The sequence below is a fragment of the Gorilla gorilla genome, chromosome 5, assembly GCF_029281585.2.
Source record: "Gorilla gorilla gorilla isolate KB3781 chromosome 5, NHGRI_mGorGor1-v2.1_pri, whole genome shotgun sequence".
Lineage (NCBI taxonomy): Eukaryota > Metazoa > Chordata > Mammalia > Primates > Hominidae > Gorilla > Gorilla gorilla.
Window position 1 is genome coordinate 147,386,425 of NC_073229.2, and position 25,851 is coordinate 147,412,275.

The window sequence follows — 25,851 nt, forward strand, 5'->3', positions numbered from 1 at the left end:
AGAAAAGGGTGACACATAGGGGGATTGTAAATAATGGCAGAAGTCTTTATTATTTTTAATTATGAATTGTACCACTGAGGTATGAACCTCATATCTAGCAGCAGATAATATGAAGCCAATAGGACCTTCATTTTTAAAGATGGAGACAAAACAAAGACTTTTTCCTTCCTCAATATTGCTTAGGGCTCTGCCTTGGTTGTATAAGCTTGTCAAGGGACACAATGTTAACATCAAATGCATACCAGTATAATGTCTTTATAATGCTTCTTAAAAGCATAACATTCTTCTTTACCAAAGCATTGGATGTACACTTCAAGTAACATCTACATGTAAAATTATTAAGACATATTTTCAAAGATCATTTGGACAAATAAAAAAGTTGGAGTATGTGACTGCATTCAAATAATGAGAGACAAAAAGAGGGCAGAAAATCAATGCCAAAGGCGAGACTCAAGAGGCACATAAAGGACCAAGTTTTATGCTAATAATGTATTGAGAAAGCAAAGTTTTTTCCTAGATTAGAAACATTACCAAATAAAGGCAAGTGGGAAGAAAATGAAACAAACAAACAAAAAACAGGAAACACCCCAGCAGGCAACACAAATAGAGATCAGGCATGCAGAGTTTAGACCTGAGAATAAAGGGGTTTTAAAGGAAGTCTGTATTAGTCTGTTTTCACACAGCTTATAAAGACGTACCTGGGACTGGGTAATTTATAAAGAAAAAGAGGTTTAATGGAATCACAGTTCCATGTAACTGGGGAGGCCTCACAATCATGGTGGAAGGTGAAAGGCATATCTTACATGGTGGCAGATAAGAGAGAATGAGAACCAAGCAAAAGGTGTCTCCCCATAAGAAACGATCAGATCTCATGAGACTTATTCACTACCATGAGAACAGTATGGGGGAAACCACCCCCATGATTTAACTATCCCCCACTGTGTCCCTTTCACAACACATGGGAATTATGGGAGCTACAATTCAAGATGAAATTTGGATGGGCACACAGCCAAACCATATCAAAATCCAAGTCCATTTTCTATAATCTTCATCTTCATATTGAGAGATGACAACATGCTAGCAACCCTCACTCGCTCTCAGAGCCTCCTTGGCCTCTGTGTCCACTCTGGCCATGCTTGAGGAGCCCTTCAGCCTGCCACTGCACTGTGGGAGCCCCTCTCTGGGCTGGCTGAGGCTGGAGCCGGCTCCCTCTCCTTGTGGGGAGATGTGGAGAGAGAGGCGCGGGCAGGAACCGGGGCAGTGCCTGGTGCTCCAGTGTGAGTTCCAGGTGGGTGCAGACTCAGTGGCCCCGCACTCAGAGTGGCCAGCCGGCACTGTCAGCCCTGAGCAATGAGGGTCTTAGCACCTGGGCCAGCAGCTGCGGAAGGGGCAACAGGTCCCCCAGCACTGCCAGCCCGCCTGCACCACACTTGAATTCTCACTGGGCCTCAGCCACCTCCCGGCAAGGCAGGACTTGGGACCTGCAGCCTGCCATGCCAAAGCACCCCCCGCCCCCACCGTGGTGGGCTCCCGCGCAGCCTGAGCCTCCCCAACGGGCGCCGCCGCACCCTGCTCCACGGCACCCAGTACCATTGACCACCCAAGGGCTGAGGAGTGCAGGCATGTGGTGTGGGACTGGCGGGCAGCTGTGCCTGCAGCCCTGGTGTGGGATCTACTAGGAGAAGCCAGCTGGGCTCCTGAGTCAGGTGGGGTCTTGGAGAACTTTTATGTCTAGTTAAAGGTTTGTAAATGCACCAATCAGCACCCTGTGTCTAGCTCAAGGTTTGTAAATGAACCAATCAGTGCTCTGTGTCTAGCTAAAGTTTTGTAAATGCACCAATCAGTGCTCAGTGTCTAGCTCATCTGGTGGGGACTTGGAGAACTTTTATGTCTAGCTAGAGGATTGTAAATGCACCAATCAGCACTCTGTGTCTAGCTCAGGGATTGTAAACACACCAATGAGCATTCTGTGTCTACCTCAAGGTTTGTAAACGCACCAATCAGCACTCAGTCAGAATGGATCAATTAGCTCTCTGTAAAATGGACCAATCAGCTCTCTGTAAAACGGACCAATCAGCCCTCTGTAAAATGGACCAATCAGCAGGATGTGGGTGGGGTCAGATAAAAGAATAAAAGCAGGCTTTCTGAGTCAGCAGTGGCAACCTGCTCAGGTCCCCTTTCACACTGTGGAAGCACTGCTCTTTCACTCTTTGCAATAAATCTTGCTGCTGCTCACTCTTTGGGTCTGCACTGCCCTTAAAAGCTGTAACACTCACCACGAAGGTCTGCAGCTTCACTCCTGAGGCCAGCAAGACTATGAACCCACTGGGAGGAACAAACAACTCTGGATGGGAGGAACGAACAACTCCAGACACGCCACCATAAGAGCTGTAACACTCAACATGAAGGTCTGCAGCTTCACTCCTGAGGCCAGCAAGACCATGAACCCACCAGGAGGAATGAACAACTCCGGATGGGAGGAAGGAACAACTCGACACGCCACCATAAGAGCTGTAACACTCAACATGAAGGTCTGCAGCTTCACTCCTGAAGCCAGTGAGACCATGAACCCACCGGGAGAGAAGGAAGAAACTCCGAACATGTCCAAATATCAGAAGGAGCAAACTCTGGACAGACCATCTTTAAGAACTGTAGCAGTCACCACGAGGGTCCGCAGCTTCATTCTTGAAGTCCGTGAGACCGAGAACCCACCAATTCCGGACACAATATGAATGCACATGAATAATTTCACGGACTAGAGAAAGGTTTACACTTACAGAAGAATAGTTATAAGAATTTCTTTATATTTCAGAGATATTTGTTATAAATGCATTTATTTGAAAAACAGAATTTCTGGATCATTTAACTCTTAGTAGTTCTGACAACTTGATCTAAGGGCAATAACAATTCCAACTGTACTCCATTATCAAGTTAAAGACTTCAGAATCTTTTTCCAGAAAAATTAATTTACTTTCTTCTAATATATAACCTGGATTAGCAATTATGTAAATGAAGTATGAAGAATTGTGTCTTCTATTAAGATGTACAAAGCTAGAAAAATGTTACTCTGACCCTAACAATAAGAAAAAGATCAGAACACCTTCAGAATTACAACTTTTCTCATACTCATCAAAGAGCTGTAGCTTACCTGTGAAAACTAGCATGCAACCTCAGGAAAGATGGGTACCTCCAAGTAAAGACCAGATGTAATTCTTGGCTTACTAGAGAAGCAGGAGAAAAAATGGTTTCAATACCAGAAAGAAAGAAGAAAAATTCTGTTAATGCCTTAAAAATAAATATAGGCTAGATGAAAGTATTTAAAACCTAAAAGCCACAAGCATAAACACAAGGAGAGTTCACCTTCCTCCCATCACTTTCTTATTTATGGACCTCACTTGGTGCTTTTGAAAAAGATTGAGGCACAGCAGGAGAGTAAACAAAGCTTTGTGCAGAAAGGCAGCCCTGGATCAGGGAAATCAGGACAGGCATAGGGCTCCAAAGTCTTCCCTGAGGAAAAGCTTTAAGACAATGAAGGAAAGGCAGAAAGCTGCTTTTCCCAGGCCAAAGGTGAAGACAGACTGTGTTGGGGTAAATGTAAAAGAAAAAAATTCTACTTCAGAATGAGGGACAAGTTTGTTAGTCTCACCTTGACACCTTGATCTTGGACTTCCCAGCCTTAAGAACTGTGAAAAAAAAATTTCTATTGTTCATAAATTACCCAGTCTAAGGTATTTTGTTAACAGCCTGAATGGACCAAGACAAGGTGACAGTAGAAATGATTACTGAAAACAACAGAGTAAATCGATAAGCCCCAAAGCTGTTTTTTGTGGGGGGGGGGAGGGGGAAGATAAAACTCTAGCCAAACTGAAAGAGAGAGACAGAGACAGGATACAAATTATCGGTATTAGGAATAAAAGATGGGTCATCAGTACTAATCATACAGTCATTAAAAGGACAATGAAATAATGTTACAGTTTTATGTCCATAAATTTAATGACTCAGATACAATGGATAAATGCTTAGAAAATACAAACTACTAAAGTCATGCAAGAGGAAATTGATAACCTAAATTGTTCTATATCACTGAAATGTGAATTTGTAGTTAAAAGCCTTCCAACACTAATAACAAAAGCCCCCAGCCACTTAGGCTTTATTTTTGAGTTCTACAAGACATTGAAGGAAGAAATATTACCAATTCTGTATAAGTCTTCCAGAAAATAGAAGGACTCACCTCTCTACTGACATTGTGAGGCCAGTATTACCCCAAGACAAAAATCAAGCAAGAACATTACAGGAAAAGAAAAGTAAAATTTAATATTTGTCATCAACTTACAAGAAAAATTTCTTTTTTTTTTTTTTGAGATGGAGTCTCGCTCTGTCGCCCAGGCTGGAGTGCAGTGGTGCGATCTAGGCTCATTACAAGCTCCGCCTCCCGGGTTCACGCCATTCTCCTTCCTCAGCCTCCCAAGTAGCTGGGACTACAAGAGACAGGCTAATTTTTTTGTATTTTTAGTAGAGATGGGTTTTCACCGTGTTAGCCAGGATGGTCTCGATCTCCTGACCTTGTGATCCACCCGCCTTGACCTCCCAAAGTGCGGGGATTACAGGCGTGAGCCACTGCACCTGGCCAAGAAAAGTTTCTTGGCAACATATTTGCAAATCAAATCCAGCATAGTATTAATGTAATATAGATATATAGATATCAGTGGAAGAGAGACAATGTTTCTGAAATAGACCCATATACATACATATATATATGTATATACGTATATATATGACCAACTGATTTTGGAAAATGTTATACCAACCAATTCTATGTGGAAAATTTAGTATTTCAACCAATGGTGTAGAAGAATTGGTATTTATTTGCAAAAAGAATATGAACTCTGACCCATACCTTGCACCGTATGAAGAATTAATTCAAAATAGATCACAAACCTAAATGTAAAACTCAAAACTGTAAAACTTCTAGAGAACAATATGATGGAATAACCTTATGGTCTTAAGTCAGGCAAGAGTGTTTTAGGTAAGACCACAAAATCACAATCTATAAAAATTATTGATAAATTGGACTACATCAAAATATATGCTCTTTGAAAAGCACCATCAAGAAGATAAATGACAAGCCACAGACAAGGAGAATATATTTGCAAAGCACTTATCTGGTAAAGTACTTGAATACATAATGTGTACAGAATGTTTAAGAATCAATAAGAAAATAAAAACATTTAAAAATGTGCAACATATTTGAATAGACATTTCACTAAAGAAGATATATAAATAACAAATAAGCATATGAAAAGTTGTTCAACATCATTAATTATTAAAGAAATTCAGATCAAAACCACAATAAGATATCACTACAGACCTATTAGAATGGCTAAAATAACCAAAAACAAAATAAAATAAAATGCATGGCAGTACTTATTTATAACATCCCTATTGTCCTCATACTCCCTCTACTGAAAACACCATTTGATTGAGGTACCCTGTTTGAAAGATTATTAAAGAAAAATGTACAACTTGAGGTCAATAGAAAAATACTACACATCAACGAATTGCTGTCTTAAAGGTGAAAATAAAGAACACACCGCTGAAAATTATTGAATAAAACAGACTAGAAAACTTCAAAGAAATTGAAAAAATTTTAGAAAGCCATGGACATCTTAAATATGGCATAAATATACAGCTTTAATGAACTAATTCCCTAAAATATAGTAAATGGCCCTTCACCATTATCATGTTATTCAATCATATCATCATGGAAAGTAAAACTAGATATGACATTTTTTTAAATTTTGCTGTCTATATATTATCTAAATCATGTATAAGTTCTGCTTTTAACTGTGATTTGGGTAAGTCAGTGAAGTGCTCTGGTCTTTAGTTATCCTATTTGTCAAATTGCAGGATTGTCTCTTCAAGTTCAAAATTTCTACGATTACACATATAAGCTTTCTACTTACGTGTGTAGGCTTTTCTCTAGGCATTTAAGGCTATTCATGTTACACTAGTAACTATTTTTTAAAAATTGATATTATTTTATAATAAAATACTAAACATAATTTTTTAAATGTTCTTTTTAAAGATATGTGGCCAATTGTTTCTGAAAGAAAACAAAAGGTACTCATTTTTGCCACTTATTAAATTGATGTTCCATAAATACCAGCATCTTTCTCCTTGTTAACTTAGTCGGGAGCTTTAATTATCATTTGATTACTAATATACAGATGCTTCTCAATTTACAGTGGGTTTGCATGTTGGTAAACCCAGTAAATATAAGTCAAAAATGTATTTAATACACCTGACCTACGGAACATCATGGCTTACCTAACATGTGCTCATGACACATTAGCCTACAGTGGGCAAAACCATCTAACACAAAGTCTATTTTATAATAAAATATTGAATCTGTCATGTAATTTCTTTAATTTTTTAATTTTTAAAATTAATCTCATTCACCAAACCCAGCATGTAATGTATTGAATTATTGTAATGTATTGAATACTGTATATTGCATCAAGATTGTGATGGTTTCACACATTATAAAGTTGAAAAGTTATGAATTGAGGGCTGTCTGTATCCTAGTAGTTAATCTACCAAAAGATCCTGACATCTTTATCCTAATCTGGTTAGAGTTTTATTTTAAGAACATCTTTGTAAATCTAGGAATTGTTCTGCTAACCGAACAATAAAAATCTTTCAGTGTGTTTCAAGATTATTTTCTCTATTTCCCCAAACTGCCCAATTCTTGACTAACAGTAGTACCACTGAAATTACAGAAAGCATACTTTGTTGCAGTCCTATTTTCTGTAGTAGATAAGTTTATTTCACATTAAATACGTTATTTGTGACCACTTCACACAAGATATAAAGTACAATTTCTATACTATTCCTCAAAAGGAGCTCGTAACAATTATAACATTACGTATGTTCTATTTTTACTCAGTTTTAGCATTATGCTATAGTAAAAAGTGATAGGAAACCACTAGTGAGGCAAACAGAAATCACCAGTTCCCCCAGTTCATAACTAATGATTTGTAGTTAATGATGAAAAAAAAAATTCTGTAACTGGGCTTCCAAAAGCAAATTTCAGTAAAATGGATATCAACACCATGAAGTGAAGTTATTTCAAGTCTTTTTGTGTTTAACAGCTTTTAGCAGAGCTAAGCAGTCTAGCTAAGTCATTTATTTTATTTTATTTTATTTTATTTTATTATTTTGAGACTCTCGTTCTGTTGCTCAGGCTGGAGTGCAGTGGTGCGATCATAGCTCACTACAGCCTCGAACTCCTGGGCTCAAGCGATCCTCCCACCACAGCTTTCTGAGAAGCTTGGATCACAAGGGTGGGCCACCGTGCCTGGCTATTTATTTATTTATTTATTTATTTATTTATTTATTTATTGTAGAGACAGAGTTCCCCTACATTGCCCAGGCTGGTCTTCAACTCCTTGGCTCAAGCAGTCCTCCTGCCCTGGCCTGCCAAAGAGCTGGGATTACAGGCATTGAGCCATCTTGTCCTAGGTGCTAGCTAAGTCACTTTACATAGGCATATGATAAATTTCCTCCTCACTAGACAAGGACTTGCAAACTCTAACAAAACTAAATAAAATGAGATGTGAATGAAAATTTTTATAGACTTTCGGCAAAGATTCTTTTGAACTAAGAAGAACTAAAGACTCTTTCACATCAAAGGTACAATTGTAAAGCTGAGGGTGTTAATGGTGTGAATCATGACCTTTTGATTTCTTTAAAGTATGTTTTATGGGGCTCGTGATGAGATTAAAAATTAGCGTTATTTCCAGAGCTCTGAAAGCAGACATCAGATTTCCTGTTATTCAAAATGACCTACTAGAAAATCTTTGCCTAGTAGTCTTACATTTCTGTAAGTAAATATTACAGATTAAAATTCCTCCATATTCTTCAAAAAAAGGATAATTTCTTCAACCTCAAAACTTTATTTTAAAAGAAACAAACATTTATATTTATAAAAGCTTGTGCAATATATTTTGTTTCAGTCATGCAAAAACTTATCACTAGACTGGTATTACTGCCATTTATAGTTGTCAAATTTCCAGTTATTAAAATATTCAATTTAATCTTTTAAATGAATATATTTCTCATTTTAATGGAAATATGCCAGCTGTGGAATTCTAAATGTTGACACTTTCTGGAAACTACATGAAACAACAAAGAAAACAAAACAAACAAAAAATGATCCAAAAGCATGTATCTTCACCAAAACTTGGAAGCAAAACATAGAGTCAAAACTATATATATATTCGCAGCCAAAATAAATGAGACCAATGAAACCTACATGGGCAGTCGCAAACAGTGTTCAGAATTACAGAATGTGGCAGGACCCTAGACTGGAAGATCTCAAAATCCAACAGTGAACATTCATTCACAGAGGGAGAAAACCTCATCAGAATGCTAACTGTTGTGAGCAACTCTGGGCCCTTAAAAGGAGCAATAACTGGGGATGCTATTGGCAAATGATCACAGCTTATAAAATTACAAATGCATATATTTTTTAATTGAAAATGCCCCTTCAGTGAGTTTGGCCTTATATATTTGTGTGTGTGTGTGTGTGTGTGTATACATGTGATAGTGTCCAAGGTTATTCACTGCAACATTGTCAATAATAGCAAAATAATTGAAAATGACCTGAGTCTGTATAATTAAGGACTAGTTCAATAAATGATGGTATATCCATACATTGAAATCCTATACAATTGTAAACAAAATATGAGAACCATTTTTACTTACAAGCATGATGCAGTAATTTTATCAAACTAATCCTCTTGCTGAAAACAATTACTAAAGCTAGTTGGAAAAAAGAATCCATTTCAAGGAATCAAAAATCAAGTATAGTAGCCAAGAATCAAGAGTCCAAAATTCTAGAGAAGAAAGGAAATATACTGTGGTGAGTTCCATATTCATCTGTTTTGTACATTGGAGGGATTTGACAAGTTACGTAATGAGGAAAGGAGGCCAAGCTAAATCTTTCAGTGGCCTCTATGGGCTGGCAAGACAGAAGTTGGAGTTCTGGCAGCCAAGGTGGTCGAAACTCAAGGGTTCAAGATTACAGAGAATGCAATTATCTGGAGAACACATTTACCATGCAATTTTTTCTCAAAGGCATTTGCTTACTCCCAATCTTCTATATGTAGGGTAAGACACAAGAAATCAAATAAAGTGGATAATCTAGGAGGCTAAAGATTGGAGCACAGCATTCAGCAATCTGTAGTAATACAGAATGAAGTTCAGGTCTCATTAGAGTGGAGATGACCTGGTCAACAACCCAGCTTTCATTGAGAACACAGAAAGGCGATACCCTAGGAGTAACTGCTCTAAGGCTGGGAAATAAACTAGCCCTAATACAGCTAGAATCTCAAATTCAACTGTATCAAAGCAATCTGCTCATGGTCTATATATCTGCCAGAAAAAAATTAAATATTCTGCAACCAGGGCCTCTACAATGTTTCAGGATTTTAAAAAGTAATGTATGAAATAAGATCAAATGCAGGAAAGAAAAAGGATCAAAACCAAATAATAGAAATAGATTCCTTGTAATGCAGATATTTTATTAATCAGCCAAGGAGTATACAGCACTTATTTTTAAATTAATCATATTCTGGGCCATAAAGAATGCATCAGTATATCTCAAAGAATTGAAAATATGTAATGGAATTAAGCTAGAAGTCAAACAGAAAAAATAGCTAGCAAATTAAAAATTGTTTGTAATTCAGCAATATGCTTTAAGTAACCCATGGAACCAAAAAAAAAACAATGAAAATGAGAAAATATTTTAAATTTTATGATAACAAAATGTGACATAAAATGTGTTAAATGCTAAGGCAGACTTTAGAGTAAAATATTATATATATATATATATACACACACACACACCATATACACTTCAATGCAGATGCTGAAAAAGAATTAAGAATAAGAATGAATAATCTAATCATTTATTTTAGGAAGGCAGGGAAAATGACAAAATTTATTTTTATACGTATAAATGCAAATATTAATGAAGTAAAAAACAATGTGCAAGAAAGAATATTAAAAAATAAAGGACAATGAAAATCATTATGAAGAAGCCAAATTGGGATGAGTAACACTACTGTTATTAACATTTACTATGTTACCATAATTAACCCATGTAGTATTGGCACATGGATAGGCAAATAGACCAATGGAACTGAAAAGAAAATTGAGAAGCAGACCCATACGTATAACATTTATCTCTTTTACAATGAAGGAACCCTTACAACATAGTGGAAAAAATTGTCTTTTGAGTAAATGGTGCTGAATTATCTGTATATTCATATAGAAAAAGTCGACTTTTTCTACTTCACATTATATACATAAGATGAATCCTACCCAGATTGTAGACCTAAATGTGAAAGGTAAAACAAAGTTTCTGTAAGTTCATAGAGGAAAATATCTTTATGGCATTAAGATAAGTAAGAATTTCTTAAGTTGGGCTTAATAAGCACTATTTATAAAGGAAAAGATAAATTGGGCTACTTTAAAATTTAAGTTTCTGATAAAGATGGATTTAAGAGAGTAAAGTTACAAACCACAGAGTAAGAGAACACATTTATAACACATATAGCTAATTAAAGACTTGTAATGAAAATATATTAAAAATTCCTATGCAGTCATGTACCACATAACAATATTTTAGTCAATGATAGACTTCATATACAATTGTGGTCCCATAAGATTGTAATGGTGTGTTTTAATATACCTTGTCTGTGCTCAGATATGTTTAGATACATACATACTGTGTTGGTTCATTTTCACTCTGCTGATAAAGACATACTCGAGAACTGGGCAATTTACAAAAGAAAGAGGTTTAATGGACTCACAGTTCCAGATGGCTCGGGAGGCCTCACAATCATGGTGGAAGGGAAAAGACACGTGTCACATGGCAGCAGACAAGAGAAAAGAATGAGTGCCAAGGGAAAGGGGTTTCCCCTTATACAACCATCAGCTCTCATGAGACTTATTCTATACCATGAGAATAGCATGGGGGGAAACCGCCCCCATGATTCAATTATCTCCCACTGGGTCCTTCCCACAACACGAGGGAATTATAGGAGCTACGATTCAAGATGAGATTTGGGTGGGGACACAACCAAACCATATCACATACTTTCCATTGTGTTACAATTGCCTACAGTATTCAGTACAGTAATATGCTGTTCAGGTTTGTAGCCTGGGAAAAATAGGCCATATCACATAGCCTAGGTGTATAATAGGCTATACCATCTGGATTCCTGTAAGTAGTACATTCTGTGATGTTTACACAATGACACAATCAACTAATGACTCATTTCTTAGAATGTATTCTCATCATTAAAGGCCCATGACTGTATTTTTAAAAAGACAAAAATCTAATTAACAGAAGTCCAAAAAGCTTAATCAGAGTCTACATAAAAGAGGATATCCAAATAATCAATAAACATAACACAAGTGTCTCAGTATCACTAGTCATCAGGAAAATCCAACTTATAAGATCATGATGTTCCACTTCATACCCACCAGAAGTTAAAATTAACAAAACTTATAATAGCAAGTGTTAGCAAGGATCTGGAGCAGCTGGAACACTTATACTCAGTCAGCAGAGTATACATTGGTACAACCAATGTATCAGTCCATTTGCATTGCTATAAAGGAATACCTGAGACTGAGGAATTTATAAAGAAAATAGGTTTATTTGGCTCACAGTTCTGTAGGCTGTACAAGCATGGCACCAGCATCTGCTTAGCTTCTGGTGAGGCCCAGGAAGCTTCCAATCATGGTGGAAGGCAAAGGGGAACAGGTGTGTCACATGGTGACAGAGTGAGCAAGAGAGGGAGGGAGGGGGCACCGGGGTCTTTTAAACAACCAGATCTAGTGTGAACTAAGAGTGAGAATTCACTCATTATTGTGAGGATAGCACCAAGCCATTCATAAGGGATCCGCCCCCAAGACCCAAACACCTCCCACTAAGCCCACCTCCAACACTGGAGGTCACATTTCAACATGAGATTTGGAGGGGACAAAACATCCAAACCATATCAAGCAGTTAGAAAATTGTTTGATATTATCTACTAAAGATGAACATTCTCATACTCGATAAGCCAGTAATTCTACTCATGTGTATAATGTCCTCCCCTACTCTGCACACATATAAACGCAGTAAAAGGCACTAACCAGACTGTTTAAAGCAGTGTTATTTTTAATAGACAAAACCCTGAGACAGCGTGAATTACCACACATAGTAGAATGTATAAATAAATTTGTTGGTATATGCATACATGGGTAATATAAGACAATGAAAAAGAAAAAAAATTACTTCTACATGTAACAAAATGAATGAGTCTCAAAGGTGTAATGTTGAGAAAAGAAACTGGGTACAAAAAAGATGTAATTTACTATTTCATTCATACGAAAGTCAAAACAATTGAAACAGTTCTTCAATGATAGAAATCATAACAGTGGTTCACCTGAGGGTATTGACCATGTGAAGCGTGAATGAGGCTTCTGGGGTGCTGTTAATGTCCCACATTTTGATTTCAGTTGTGATTTCATAGATGTATCTGGCTCTACACTTGAGATGTGTGCACTATACTGTGGGTATGAGATCTATCTATATCTGTATCTATGTCTATTGGTATAAATGAGAAAACTTTGTATATACCTGTATACAAATAATCTAGGATACATTGTAAAGAAAAGAAAGCACTGAATAATGCTTGTAATATGTAACATTTGTATAAGAAAAATAAACAGTAAGAATATATTTTTGTTTCCATTTGTATTTTCATGAGACCCTATAAATGTGGTTAGCCGTAGAAAGTATAGGAGTGAATGGGAAAGTGAGGCAACAGAGATGAGGTGAAAGGACACTTTCCACGTCCTCTTATAATACCATTTTGATTTTGAATAAAGTTAATATATTCCTAATTTTAAAAATATTCTTTGATACATGTATGTTCCAAAGATGAAAGTAATTTGTTTGCTAGCTACATTGTTCCTCAAAATTGCTAGAATGCAGTTGTGTTTCCCTTTTCTATAAAGCATTGCTTCCTTTGCGAAGAATGCACCTTCCATTCAGATCATCCATTTAGATAAGTTCATCTGTGCCCATGTTTGCATCAAGTATATTAAATGGTTTCTCACTGAGTTGTGTGTGTGAGTGCACTGAGACACACACACACACACACACACACAGAGTGAGAGAGAGAGAGAGAGGGAGAGATGTTTTTTTCCTAAGCAAACACCATACACTAAATGTTTTAATGTTTTGAGATGCTTCCTTTAGTATTTATTTTAACACTACCTTCACTAACTTAGATTGCTGGAATACCTTCAGACATTTTAGTGAGTGCTCAACCCTTGGCGGTGTCTTGGGGTACATGAGTCACTTTTCCATCTCAGCTCTCATTCAGAGTATCACTTTTCCACAGGCCTCTTACATGGTCCATGTGTTCTGATTCAGTGGGTTGAAGGATATTCTGCTGTCACTGATTTATAGCAACTCTGTGAAAATGACACAAAACTAAATTTTTTAAGCGCAAAATTGTTTTTGTCAGTGTAATGTTCCCATTTTTGTATTTGGTTTGTGTAGCTCTGATTTTTATTCGCTGCTTTGGCTAATTCCACTTGGCAACACTAGGTCTAAAATGCAGGTTGCATTTGGATCATTTAATAACAAAACTGGAAGGAAATTTGAAAGATCTTAGCAATAGTATCACTTTACAAGGTACATTTCCATAATATTCCTTGCCAAAGATGAAAGTCCTTTTGCTGCTGTAGCACTTTTATTTTCATTTGGAGATGAAGTATTGAAGGACAGAGAAGATAAATGACCAGAGTTACTCCTAGAGTTAAAGTCTGACCTTGGGTTTGTGGACTCCTCATCCGGTGGGCTCTCCACCACAGCATGGTTGTTCTGAAAAGACATCTGGCCTGACAGAGCTATTCAGAGGCATGGAGTGTTCTACCGACCTACCATTGTTATTTAAGAGACTTTGAGCTGTGGTGGGTAAAAAATAGTTCTAATGACTTAGTTAGAGTACTTAACTCATGTTAATAGTTCAACAAGAAGCATATATAAGTGAATTGATGACATTGCAGAGGGCAAATGGCCTGGAGCTGGATGTGGCTGTATGAGAAACTAAGAATTTCCTTCTTTTTGTTATCATTGCTTTGATAGCATGTGTTTCTTACTGGAACTTGTATGACTCAAATACTAATATGTAATAATTCACTTCATCAATTATTCTGAGCTCTTCTTTAGAGTTCAAGTGTGTTTTACAATTATTTGTCTTTCTTATTTTATTAACCTGAATCTTCGGAAAAGCTGAATTTAAAAAAGTTGTTTTTGCTTTCTTGTTATTTGGGCCACATTTTTTTTTTAACGACTAATGATTTTTCAATAGTTGGATAGTTTGGGAAAATAAAGGTCTTTATTTTACACACAAAGGAAAGCATCTACAGTAATAACTAAATGTTTCATGGACATATATGATTAATGAGGGGGAAAGGAAAGGTACAGGGTAGAGCTGATATAATCCTGCAAGGAGTGGGGCAAAAAATGTTGCAAGGAGGCCAGCTACTGGGAAGTCGTGCTGAGTTTCTATTTCTTAATTAGTTTGCAAGTAACAAAGGGAAGCTTTTATGATGGTGACGATATCATATGGAGTTACAAAGGGCAGGAAGGATATGAATAGGATTAGAAAAAGATTCGAGCTTTCAATCGCATTTGTTCTGCTGCTTACTAACAGTGTGCCTCTAGGTCTGCCACCTAACCTCTCTGACATTTATTTTCTTTACTGTAAAGCAATTGAATGCAACACACTCTTAAGGCACTTTTCAGCTTTCAAGTAGGAAAAAAGACAAGTCTTTTCATAGAGGGTTACATGTCTATCACCGAGTATAATTTGCAAGATGGATTTGAGGATACTGGAAAAATAAGTCAATATTTGTAATAACACCCTGAAAACTGAAGAACATTTGGGAGTTAGCTGATCAAGGTTCTAGGCCTGGTTTTGAAGTAGTCAGTTACTTTGGGCAAATTTTCAAGTTTCTCTAAGGATTAGTTTCATTTTCTGTATGTGCCACTTGGCTTATATGGTCACTGAGTTTTCTATCAGCAATATTTGTTATCTCCTTTGCTTTTTTCTCCAGAAAAATTACTCAAGGGTACAAGTTAAATCTCTAAAATACACGGTATCACAATACCAGTTTCTAAAATATTTCTGCAAGAAGTTAAAAGGTTTTGAAAAGATATGCCAGAATGAGTCAACATACAGGTGCTTTTGCTAGGGTTCATTAAAAAAAAAAAGAAACAAAAAAAACACTTGCCCCATTTGAATAATGATTTATCAGGCTTTAGGAAAACTAAATATAAATCAAAAACCTAAGGAAAAATCGATTCTTATTTTCAGATCTTTATCTATTAAGAGCGGATGAAGGGTGGGTAAAAGCAGGGATGTAATGGGAGTAGTGTGTACCAATTGTGCAAAATAACTAAAACAATTATGAAATGCTTACATATTCCTGGCCAGTATAACTTGAATTATGAATGAACCATTAAAGACAAAGATTCTTGATCAACGGTTTATCTTTTCCTTTTAAAATGTAAGGCATCAAACTTGGAAGATCTATAACTATTTTATTAGACGGTAATATATAAACAAATGACAGTTCAGATAATATTTTTAAAGTGCTATGATCATTGTAACTTTAATCAGATAAAACGTAATTATTATTAACATTTTTACATTATAGCTGAGTTGTCTAAATTCTAATTACAATAAAATATATCATGTTTTATCTTATCAAATAGTTTTTATATTGAGAGTGAAAGAAACAGTAAAATAGAGGAAAAATTAGTGCCATATCCAAAAGTATTACTTCAGAAATTTACTTTAATATCATATTTATATTAAAATATTTTATTTGTCTCCATGGTATTTCTATGAGATATTAGACTGTTTGTCCCTATATCCCTATTTTACTCATGGAGAAACAAACATAGTATGTTTAGTAAATTTTTCAAGGTCATTCACTATGTCAGAATAGCACTGGGAATCTAATTTATTATATTTTTCTTATACAATACAGCACCTAACACAGTGCCCTAAAAGAGTAGGCATTCAATAAACAGTCATTGAATGAAAGAATTAATGGACAAACCATTCTGTTCTATGAAATCTAAAACATCTATCATATTTGCTATTTCTTTACTCAGTAAATTCAGCAGGCTGGAGGAGCAGTTGAGCAATAAACTTTATGCACTCTCCTACCCACAAGTTTAGATTGTCACCTGAAGGGGCTTTGCAAGATGGTATTGTCTGGTCATTCCTGAAATTATACACTTCCAGGATGTCTCACATTCCCCATAAAGAGAGTCATTAATCTGGTTCATGTAACACTGGCTTTCGTGGTGTGAATGTGGTCCACCAGCTTTTGGCGGAGACCAACTTCTTTCACAAAAGTCTCCAAAAATCCATTATTAGTAATGAATGTATTACTGATACCTAGCCTAATGATTTTTAGTGAAACTGTTTTATATCTTGGTCCTAAAGAACCGTAGTTAGTGGCAATCCTTGAAAATAAATCACTTGGCTAGTATTGGCTCTGGCTATCTCAGGCCTTGCTGATGATAATTACAATGCTAGAAAGGATAACTCAATTTATTTCCTGAGTTAATTTGTCATAAGTTCAGTTGCAATTGTAAACATGATAAAGGTCACAGAGGCATGACTTTTAGAGTTGATAAAAACAATGTGGTAAAGAACACAAGTATTTATATTACCAGGAATATGACAAAAACATAACAGTCATTCCCAGTGATGCACTGTCGAGTAGATTAAAAATTGTTATCCGTGTCATTGGCACTGATGACCAGTTACCTAAAATACAAGTAAGACATCTCACGAAGGCATTTAAGGCTAAAATGAATTCCTTAAAATTTGATGGCATTCATATTTTGCCATTATGAGAAAGAAAAACATTTTACTTCACAGAAAGAATGTATTAAAGTGAAATGAAAATATTTTTATATTTGTCACCCAAATTTAGTGATTGATCTAAAATTTCACCCAGGTGACATTTTTATTAAGACACAGTCTGGAGAAATTTCAGAATTCCACATCTCATTTGCTAATATTTTAAACAAATGATTCACCAGACCTGACTAATTGAATGGTGTATTTCCACTGGACTGAATGTCCTAATTATCATTCAAGACATATCTTAAAGATTTATCAAGCATTTACTCTCCATCTTACCATGTCTAAAGCTCAGAGATATTTTGAGCTCTAAAAGAGTATCACAAGAAATTTATAGCAGTCTGTAGTACAACTATTACCCATTCTTAGAGCAAAGCTACAACTAAAATGGAAATAGACAAAAATAAAATAAAATCATTAAGCATCAACTTATTGGGTAAATTAAGTTTAGATACCCATATGATGCAAAAGAGTCACTTTCATATAAGCTTCCCCATCTTTTAAACTTAGAGCACAGTCTATGTTGTCATTAAAAAAAAAATAGCTCACTGAAGCCAGGAATTCATTTTGCAATTGTGTCAATTATTTTAAAGATACCATTATTAAGTAAACTTTAAATTAGTTTGTGTACAACCTTATAGTGACTGGAAATAAGATAAATACAAGCACCCCCTCCCACCGCAGCAAACACACATAACAGATTCTTGAGACTTAGACCCTTAAACATGTCTGCTCATCACTCAATCCATTTGGCCACCCTTCCCGGCCACACTAGGCCAAAGAGCAAAATGTTTTCACAGAAATTCTCTGGGTTGCATATTCTTAATTGCCTGAACTATTGTGGACAAAACATCACATTTTTAAAATCTTAAAGCACTTGTAAGGGTCATACATGTGTGTTTACTGTCCTTGTTGCTTCTGTCCTGGAGAATTTGCTTGACCAGAGCTCTCTCCAGGGCGGTCTGCAGGAGTGAAAGGAAACTGAAATCCATAGCCATTGTACCCATCCAAGTAGACACACTGGAAGAAACTGATGGGACCTAAGGAACAGAGCATGACAGTTTGTTAAAACATGCAGAACATGAGCAAAAAAGCACAGTGAGGCAGTGCAGTACAGCAGATAAGGTCACAGATTCTGCCATCAGCCTCCGTAGCTGTTGGCAAGTTACTAAACTTCACTTTGTCTTGGAGTCTTTATGTATAACATCAAAACAACGAAAACCGCACAGAAATATTATGACAGTTAAATGAGTTACATGTGCTCTTAAAATTCTTCCTGGTAGATAATAAGCCTTTAATAAGTGATAATAAAAATGGCCTGGCAGAGAAAGTCAAAGTTCTGATCATATAGACATCTGTTGATGTGCATAGCAATCATAGAGACATAGTCACAGGTTTCAAAACATGAGCTTATCAATATGCAAAGCAACAGACTGTGTGTGTGTGTTTTATAATGTCACAGAGAGGTGGTGCCAACATCTAGAAGTTTTATTTGCCCTTACTTTAGAGGCAAGAGCTTTCCTAAGGTGGCTTGGTTGCTCTCTGAGCAACAAAGGTAGCAGCCAGGTAGCAGCTCTGAGTAGAAAGCAAAACAGGAAAGTTAAGGGAATGTGGTGCAAGTAAGGACTCTGGACTCAGTAAGCCGGTGCTCCCAGGTTGCAGCTTTGGTAAAAGATGGCGAGTTTAGCATCTCCTCACAATCTTGGGTGCCTACAAACTTCCAGAGTTTTCTATCCTATCCATTTGCATTCTGTCAACCAGCCATAGATTTTTGCAGAAGGCCAGGAAAGAAAAATGATAATTAAAGCTAGTGGTGTGTGGGAGATAAGGAAGATGGCCAAATCCATATGAGACTAAGGGTTTATGAAGTAGAATAAAGCAAAGGATAGGAAAAAAGGAAGCTGGAGAAGCAACCAGGGAGTATTCTGATTCCATTTCCTTGGGTCACTGGGATGACAATAGTTTGAAGAATCTTGAATTTAGTTATCTTTTCCAATGCATCTCATCTGGAATGATTTCTCTTTTCTTCTATCTTCAAACCGAAGCAATAATACAACTTCCCTCTCTTCAAGTTTGTGGAGGTTATGGGAGCTTGGGGGTTAAGCAGGCTACAAGAGGGACAGTAGTAAAGCTGGCCCTGCACAAGGAGAAATGGAAACCCATTGCTAAAAGGAGAAGGGCCCATCAATGACAGGCTGCCTTCCAGCTGCTTATCAGAAGTGGACACTGTTTTGACACATTTATTTAATTGATGTTGAATAAGCTACTCATAAAAATATTATTATGACTGCAAATATTAGAGCTTAAATTAAAGGCTCATGAATATCAGGCTACAGAACTGTCTTCTTGTAAGATGAAGATAGCAAATATCATTTTGATGCAATAGATCTCCCAATTGAGGTTAGAATATTTGACACCATTTTACTAAAAGTATTTGTGTTTTGTTTTTAATTAAAATTTTTACTTTGAAATAATTGTAGACTCACATGTAATTGTAAGAGTTAATACAGAAAGATCCCACATATCTTCACCTAGTTTCCTCCAATGGTAACATATCGTAAAACTATAGAACAATATTCCAACTAGGAAACTGGTATTGATACAATTCACCTGTCTCATTGAATTATATTTTAATAGTTATTTAAAATATATGAGATTTCAAATGTTTATGTGACATAGCCACAAATTATTACCAGTAGGTTAATAATTGGGAAAGCGTTGCTATATAAAATGAAAATATGTCCATATTGACCTATAATTCTTTTTCTTATGGATTTTGTAATATTACTGAAAGTATCATAAGACTCTGCTTATTTCCCTATATTTCTCACAACCTTATTATATGAAGGATTATAATAAGTGTCTTATCTACTGCAGTAGTTCCAGCATCCAAAGAAGTACTTGGAACATAGTAGGCATTCAGTATCTGTCTAATGAATCACCTATTAATACAGAGTAGGAGGCATTTGCTATTGTAAGGGGCAGTTTAGTAATTTCCTGCACAAAAACATCCAAAAAGCACTGGAGAATCAAGAGACATCATTTCTTCAGACAAATATCTAGCTCTTTACTTTAAAGGCATTATGTGACACAAACTTCAGTTATACCTATTTCAAAAATTGCTTCCTTTATTCTGTTCTGCAATGACTTTAATGCAAATATAGATTTAAAATTTATTGCTTTACCATATGAACAAAAATGTCTAATTTGGAAGAACCGAAATAATGAGAAACTTGGGCATTGAATTTTGTAACTGCATATGAATATTGATTGGATTCTAAAATAAATGATCCCAAAGTTTGAATATTTAGAACCTACCATACATCTAGCAAAATCAAAAAGAATCTTGAATCTTAGAAGTGAGTTTCCAAGCAATTGAATTGCTAAAACCTATTTCTTCATTTTTTTCTACCTGATATAAAAAAATTTGGCATATTACTTCAGCTGTCCTATTATAAAGCAGGCAATAAGACACATTTAAGCATAGATTCAGCCAGAGTACTAAGGATCAGAAATATGTAGAAGGATTTGTGATAAATGCCACTTCAACCATTACTTGTAACTCTTCCAACTATCTGCCTCTTGCCTAACACAAAAGTGATACGCTTCTCTTTAAAATATAAATGACCTACTTTAATGTTATTCTTCATGTCTATGCTAAAAAAAATTTTCTTCGAATACTGGTCTTAAGAGAGTCTAACATTTTTACATAGATGTAGTATCTTTAACATAGAATGATTTATTACTTTTAATCTCATTATAAACTTACTTTTCTGCTTCTTTGTGGGAGACACATCTTCAGTTTCTTCTAGTGGATAGAAAAATATAAAAGTAAATAACTTGTGCATTTACAACTATTATATAAATATATATGGAACTAAGAATGTCTAAACAGAAGCACACTATGAAAGAAACAGGAGTTACCCTTTTTATAGTATACTCCAGATTTGTACACAGATTCTATTCATATTTTCACTGTAAAATTTAATAGGCAAGAGCCAGAGAGAGAAAGGGAACCCATGAAAAAAATGTCATGCTACAAACAATTGTTTAAATAGGAAACCTGGCCCTGATGTGTCAGATATTCATTAATGAGGATAGTTGACATGCATCCCTTTCCTGAGAAGGGATCTTTGATGCTCAGAGTTACAATTTGGTAAGGGTAAAATCTGGCTAAAGATGAACATTTTAGTCAAAATAATCCCAAATTTGGAGGGACATATGTTTTTCGTGATCATCCTTGCCATGAAAGTAGAGCAGCAGCCCAGTATCCTGCATTCTTCCCTTTTCACGTCTGATTCACTGACTATTTATTTATTTTTGCTGTAGTAATATCCATCACAAATTTATGTAGTGTTGGATAACTTGAAACTATTTCTTTGAATCCCTTTCTTCCGATTAGAAGTTCTTAACTGGTATCCACGAATGGGGTTTTGGGGGTTTTTCTATAAAACACTGAAATAATTAGAAGTTGTGAGAGAGTGTGTGTGTGTTTGTGTGTACATGTGTGTTAGTGTGTGTGTTTCATAGAAAGTTAGGTTTACAGATCTTATCAATTTTTCAGTTGGTTCTAGAGCGGTTCCCCTCAGAGTGTAATCTATGTACCACTAGTTTCAGCATCATTTGATTTATTTATATAAATGCAGATTTTTAGGTTCTAACTCAGATATTTAATTCTAAGGAGACCTACAGTTGATCTGTATAAACATTAAAGTTTTAGAAGCACTGGTCTATGAGTAAAAAACCTATTAGGGTGGCTAGTCTTAATAATTCAATTAAAAAATATATATAAAATATAGTATTCAGAAAGGTATCTTAATACAAGTGTAAATCTCAACTTTTATTTGATAAGGTCCCGTCCTGTGTGTCTTTTCTCAAAGCACTATTTTCCACATTGTTGGTTAATTTTGGGCACTGGCAAAGAATTTATACTTCGTTGGCTAGAACAATGCTTAGGCAAATACTTATTGCCTGCAGACAAATTTAGAAGTGGAAGAGAAAATACTTTTTTTTTATATGCAAACTGTGTACCTGACAAAGGTCTAATATCCAGGATCTATAAAGCACTTAAACAAATTTACAAGAAAAAAGCAAACAACCTCATTACAAAGTGGTCAAAGGACATGAACAGTTACTTTTCAAATGAAGACATACATTCAATCAACAAGCTATGAAAAAAAGCTCAACATCACTACTCATTACAGAAATGCAAATCAAAACCACAATAAGATAACATCTCACACCAGTAAGCATGGCTATTATGAAAAAGTCAAAAAATAACATATGTTGAGGAGCTTGCAGAGAGAAGAGAACACTTGTAGACTGTTGGTGGGTGTGCAAATTAGTTCAACTATTGTGGAAAGCAGTGTGATGATTCCTCAAAGAGCTAAAAACAGAACTATCATTCAACCCAGCAATCCCTTTGCTGGATAGAGCTGGAGGTCATTATCCTTGGCAAACTAATGCAGGAACAGAAATCCATATACAGCATGTTCTCACTTAAAGTGGGAGCTAAATAATGAGAAAACATGAACACAAAGATGGGAGGAACAGACACTGAGGCCTACCCAAGGGTTGAGAGTGGAAGGAGAAAGAGGATCAGAAAAAATAACTAATGGATGGCAGGATTAATACCTGGGTGATGAAATAATCTGTACAACAATCCCCCATGACATGAGTTTACCTATATAACAAACATACACATGTACCCCTAAACCTAAAGTAAAAGTTCATTTCTTTTTAACATAATGCCTATTTTATAGCAGCCCTAATGAAAAAGCCAGGAACCTTTCAGAAAAAAAATCAAGTTAGCTGAAGCCCTCACTCTACAGATGGAGAAATTTTGTCCTGGAAAAACTTTATGAAGTTCGTACATCTGGAGATTGCAGGTTTTCCTGACTGTTTGTCCTCTAGCTTGGGCTGGAAGAGTGCAGGGGTTGAGTCCAGCCTTCCATTTCTTCCTTCCTTCCTTCCTTCCTTCCTTCCTTCCTTCCTTCCTTCCTTCCTGATGGTGCTGCTAATATAGGTGACTCATCTCAAGTCTTCTTAATAAAATCATGACATTCTTGTAATTCTTAATGGAATAGTGATTTTGAAGTATTATTCCTGTAGATTGGCATATAAATGCATCTGATAATTGTAAATAAATCAATACCCAACTAGTGTTTTTAATATGTGAAAAGATGTATATTTTCCAAATAATGTTAAAAAGCTGTTTGCTTTAAAAATAAGCCTACCATGTAAATGTTGCCTAGAAAAGCTTAAGACTAGATCAAGAATAGCTAGGAAAAAAAAAAAAGACAGACAAAAACCTTATAGCTTTGAGAGAAAACTTGTAAATGATCCAAAGGCAGCAAACTCACCTTTAGCTTTCTTTGAAGCTGGTACATCTTCAACATCTTCTAGAGTACAGAAAAAAGGCACATAGAATCACAGTCAATTTTTCAGTTTTCCTAGAGGAAGTATTGTATTTAAAGGTTTTTAAGAGTCACAAGATCCCTGAATCTACAAACTCAGCACCTACAGTCTCCATAAATAAGAGCTGTCTGACCAAAACAGGCACTTCTCTGACTTGGAGAGAGGATGTGGAGAAAATGATGAGTGCTGCACTCTGGTAATCAGGCTGGTAAAGGTTACTTAGGGAAAAGGCCTGTGGTGACCTCCAACACCCACCCCCAGGTTTCCCTCCTCCTCTGACTCCTAAAGCTCCTTTCAAAAATCATAATCATTTATAGAATTTAGGAAAGTTAAGGTAAATGGATTCACGAATACAGGCTAGATAAAGAGATCAGTGTCTACCCACACAATTTATTAGCAGATTGATTAGATTTTAGCCTTTTTGACAATTCTAAAAAGCCCAGAAATAAACCCATGCATATACATGAGTCAACTAATCTTTGAAAAAGGTACCAAGAATAAACAATGGGGGAAAGATAGTCTCTTCAATATATACTGTTGGGAAAACTGGATATCTATATGCAAAAGGATGAAAGTGGACCTTTATCTTCCACCACCCCAAAATCAATTCAAAATGGATTTAAAGACTTAAATGTAAAACCTGAAACACTTTTAAAAGTAAACACAGGGGAAGAGCTTCTTAACATTGGTATTGGCAATGATTTTATGAATCTGACACTAAAAGTATAGGCAACAAAAGCAAAAATAAACGATTGGAACTATATCACACTAAAATGTTTGTGTACAGCAAAGGAAACAATGAACAAAATGAAAAGGCAAATTATGAAATGGGAGAAAATATTTGCAAGCCATATATCCAAAGGAGGTTAATACCTAAAATATATAAGACATTGATACAACTCAATAGCAAAAAACAAATAAATGGGCAAAGGATCTGAACAGACACTTTTCCAAAGACATATACAAATGACCAACAGGCACGTGGAAAGATGCCTTATATTATTAATTATCATGAAATGAAACAAAACCACAATGAGATATTACCTCACATCTGTTAGACTAGTGATTATCAAAAAGTCAAATGAGATGTGTTGGTGAGGATTTAAGAGAAAAGGGAACTCTTGTTCACTTTTGTTGGGAATGTAAATTGGTATTGCCATTATAGAAAGCAGTATGGAGGTTCCTCAAAAATTTGTTTGTTTATTTATTTATTTTACCACTAGACAATAGTCATCCTCAACATATTTAAGAAGCTACCATATGATCCAGCAATTTCACTTCTGGGTATATATCCAAATATATATCAAATACATTGTATGCTTGAAACTTTCTAAGAGAGTAGATCTTAAATGTTCTCAGCACACACACACACACACACACACACATACACACACACAGAATGGTGGTAATTACGTGAGGTGATGGCCATGTTAATTAGCTTGATTTTGGTGATCATTTCATAATGTATATGTATATCAAAATACCACATTGTATATCAAATATATATATAATTTTTATTTCTCACTTATATCTCAATAAAATTAGTGGGGAAAGGAAGACACTACATTTGAACTAAAGCTCAAATACATATACAATATCTCTTAAGTTGTATTGTGTAAATCACTTGGTCTTTTCTGCATTCAACTTACAAGCACATATTGGAATAATGTGGAAGTAATTTTAAGTCTGAGGTAATTCTAATGCAATATAACGGAATGATGCTTTAATTTTTAACATTTGAAATTATCTGAAAGAAGGTCAGTTTTGTCTTATTTATTTAGATTTTGCATACCAACTGTTCACTAATAAATGAAAAAGGGGTAAGATAGGGTCAGTATGCAAATTTCCTCTAATAGGAAAGCAATGTGACCTTTATAGAAAAATGCTATTATGTAGAAGAACACAACAGAAAAAGAAACAAAATTACTAGATTTTTTTTACTATATATTATTAAACTTTTGATCTGGTCAGTTGTAAATAATATTTAAACATAGGTTTAACTCAATTAAATACTGGATAAAATGACCATGGTCTTGAACTGCTTAATCAACTGCTATAAATAATGAAACAGTACAAACTGTTATATGATGTTGTGAAATAACTTAATATCTATATTTTAAAAATGATGTCAGTTCCTAAACAAATCAAATAATATCTTAATTGTGTAATAAGTTCCTCTTAATTCCTATGAAAGTTCTGTACAAAAATAAAATGAAGCAAAGTCCGTGTCCACAAGGAACATATATTTTATTTTTGTAGATTATAGCACACTTGAGACTTATTCTTTGGATCCATTTATTACCACTAGAAAAATAAATACAAATGGAAGGAATAAAGACCTCAGTGTCTTCAGATTCTATATTCTGATCCAGCATCAACTGGCTATAAGTGACAAAAGCTGGCAAGAGCTGAGTCACAT

General features: G+C 35.5%; 1 protein-coding gene across 46 annotated transcripts in view; it reads right to left on the reverse strand.

The window, feature by feature from the left end:
• Nucleotides 1-15,653: 15,653 nt before the first annotated feature.
• The window catches only part of TRDN (triadin), a 419,844-nt gene continuing 409,646 nt past the window's right edge, over nt 15,654-25,851 (reverse strand). For 43 of the 46 annotated variants that reach the window (XM_055391743.2, XM_055391747.2, XM_055391736.2 and 40 more), the window contains 3 exons: nt 23,378-23,416; nt 20,785-20,823; nt 15,662-18,055 (listed from right to left, as the gene is read on the reverse strand). In XM_055391743.2, coding sequence (XP_055247718.1) covers nt 17,916-18,055; nt 20,785-20,823; nt 23,378-23,416 — 218 coding nt within the window. In that variant the 3' untranslated portion in view covers nt 15,662-17,915. Of the gene's footprint in view, nt 18,056-20,784; nt 20,824-23,377; nt 23,417-25,851 lie in introns of all 46 variants that reach the window. The other 3 variants (XM_031012505.2, XM_055391701.2, XM_055391703.2) reach the window with 3 other exon arrangements.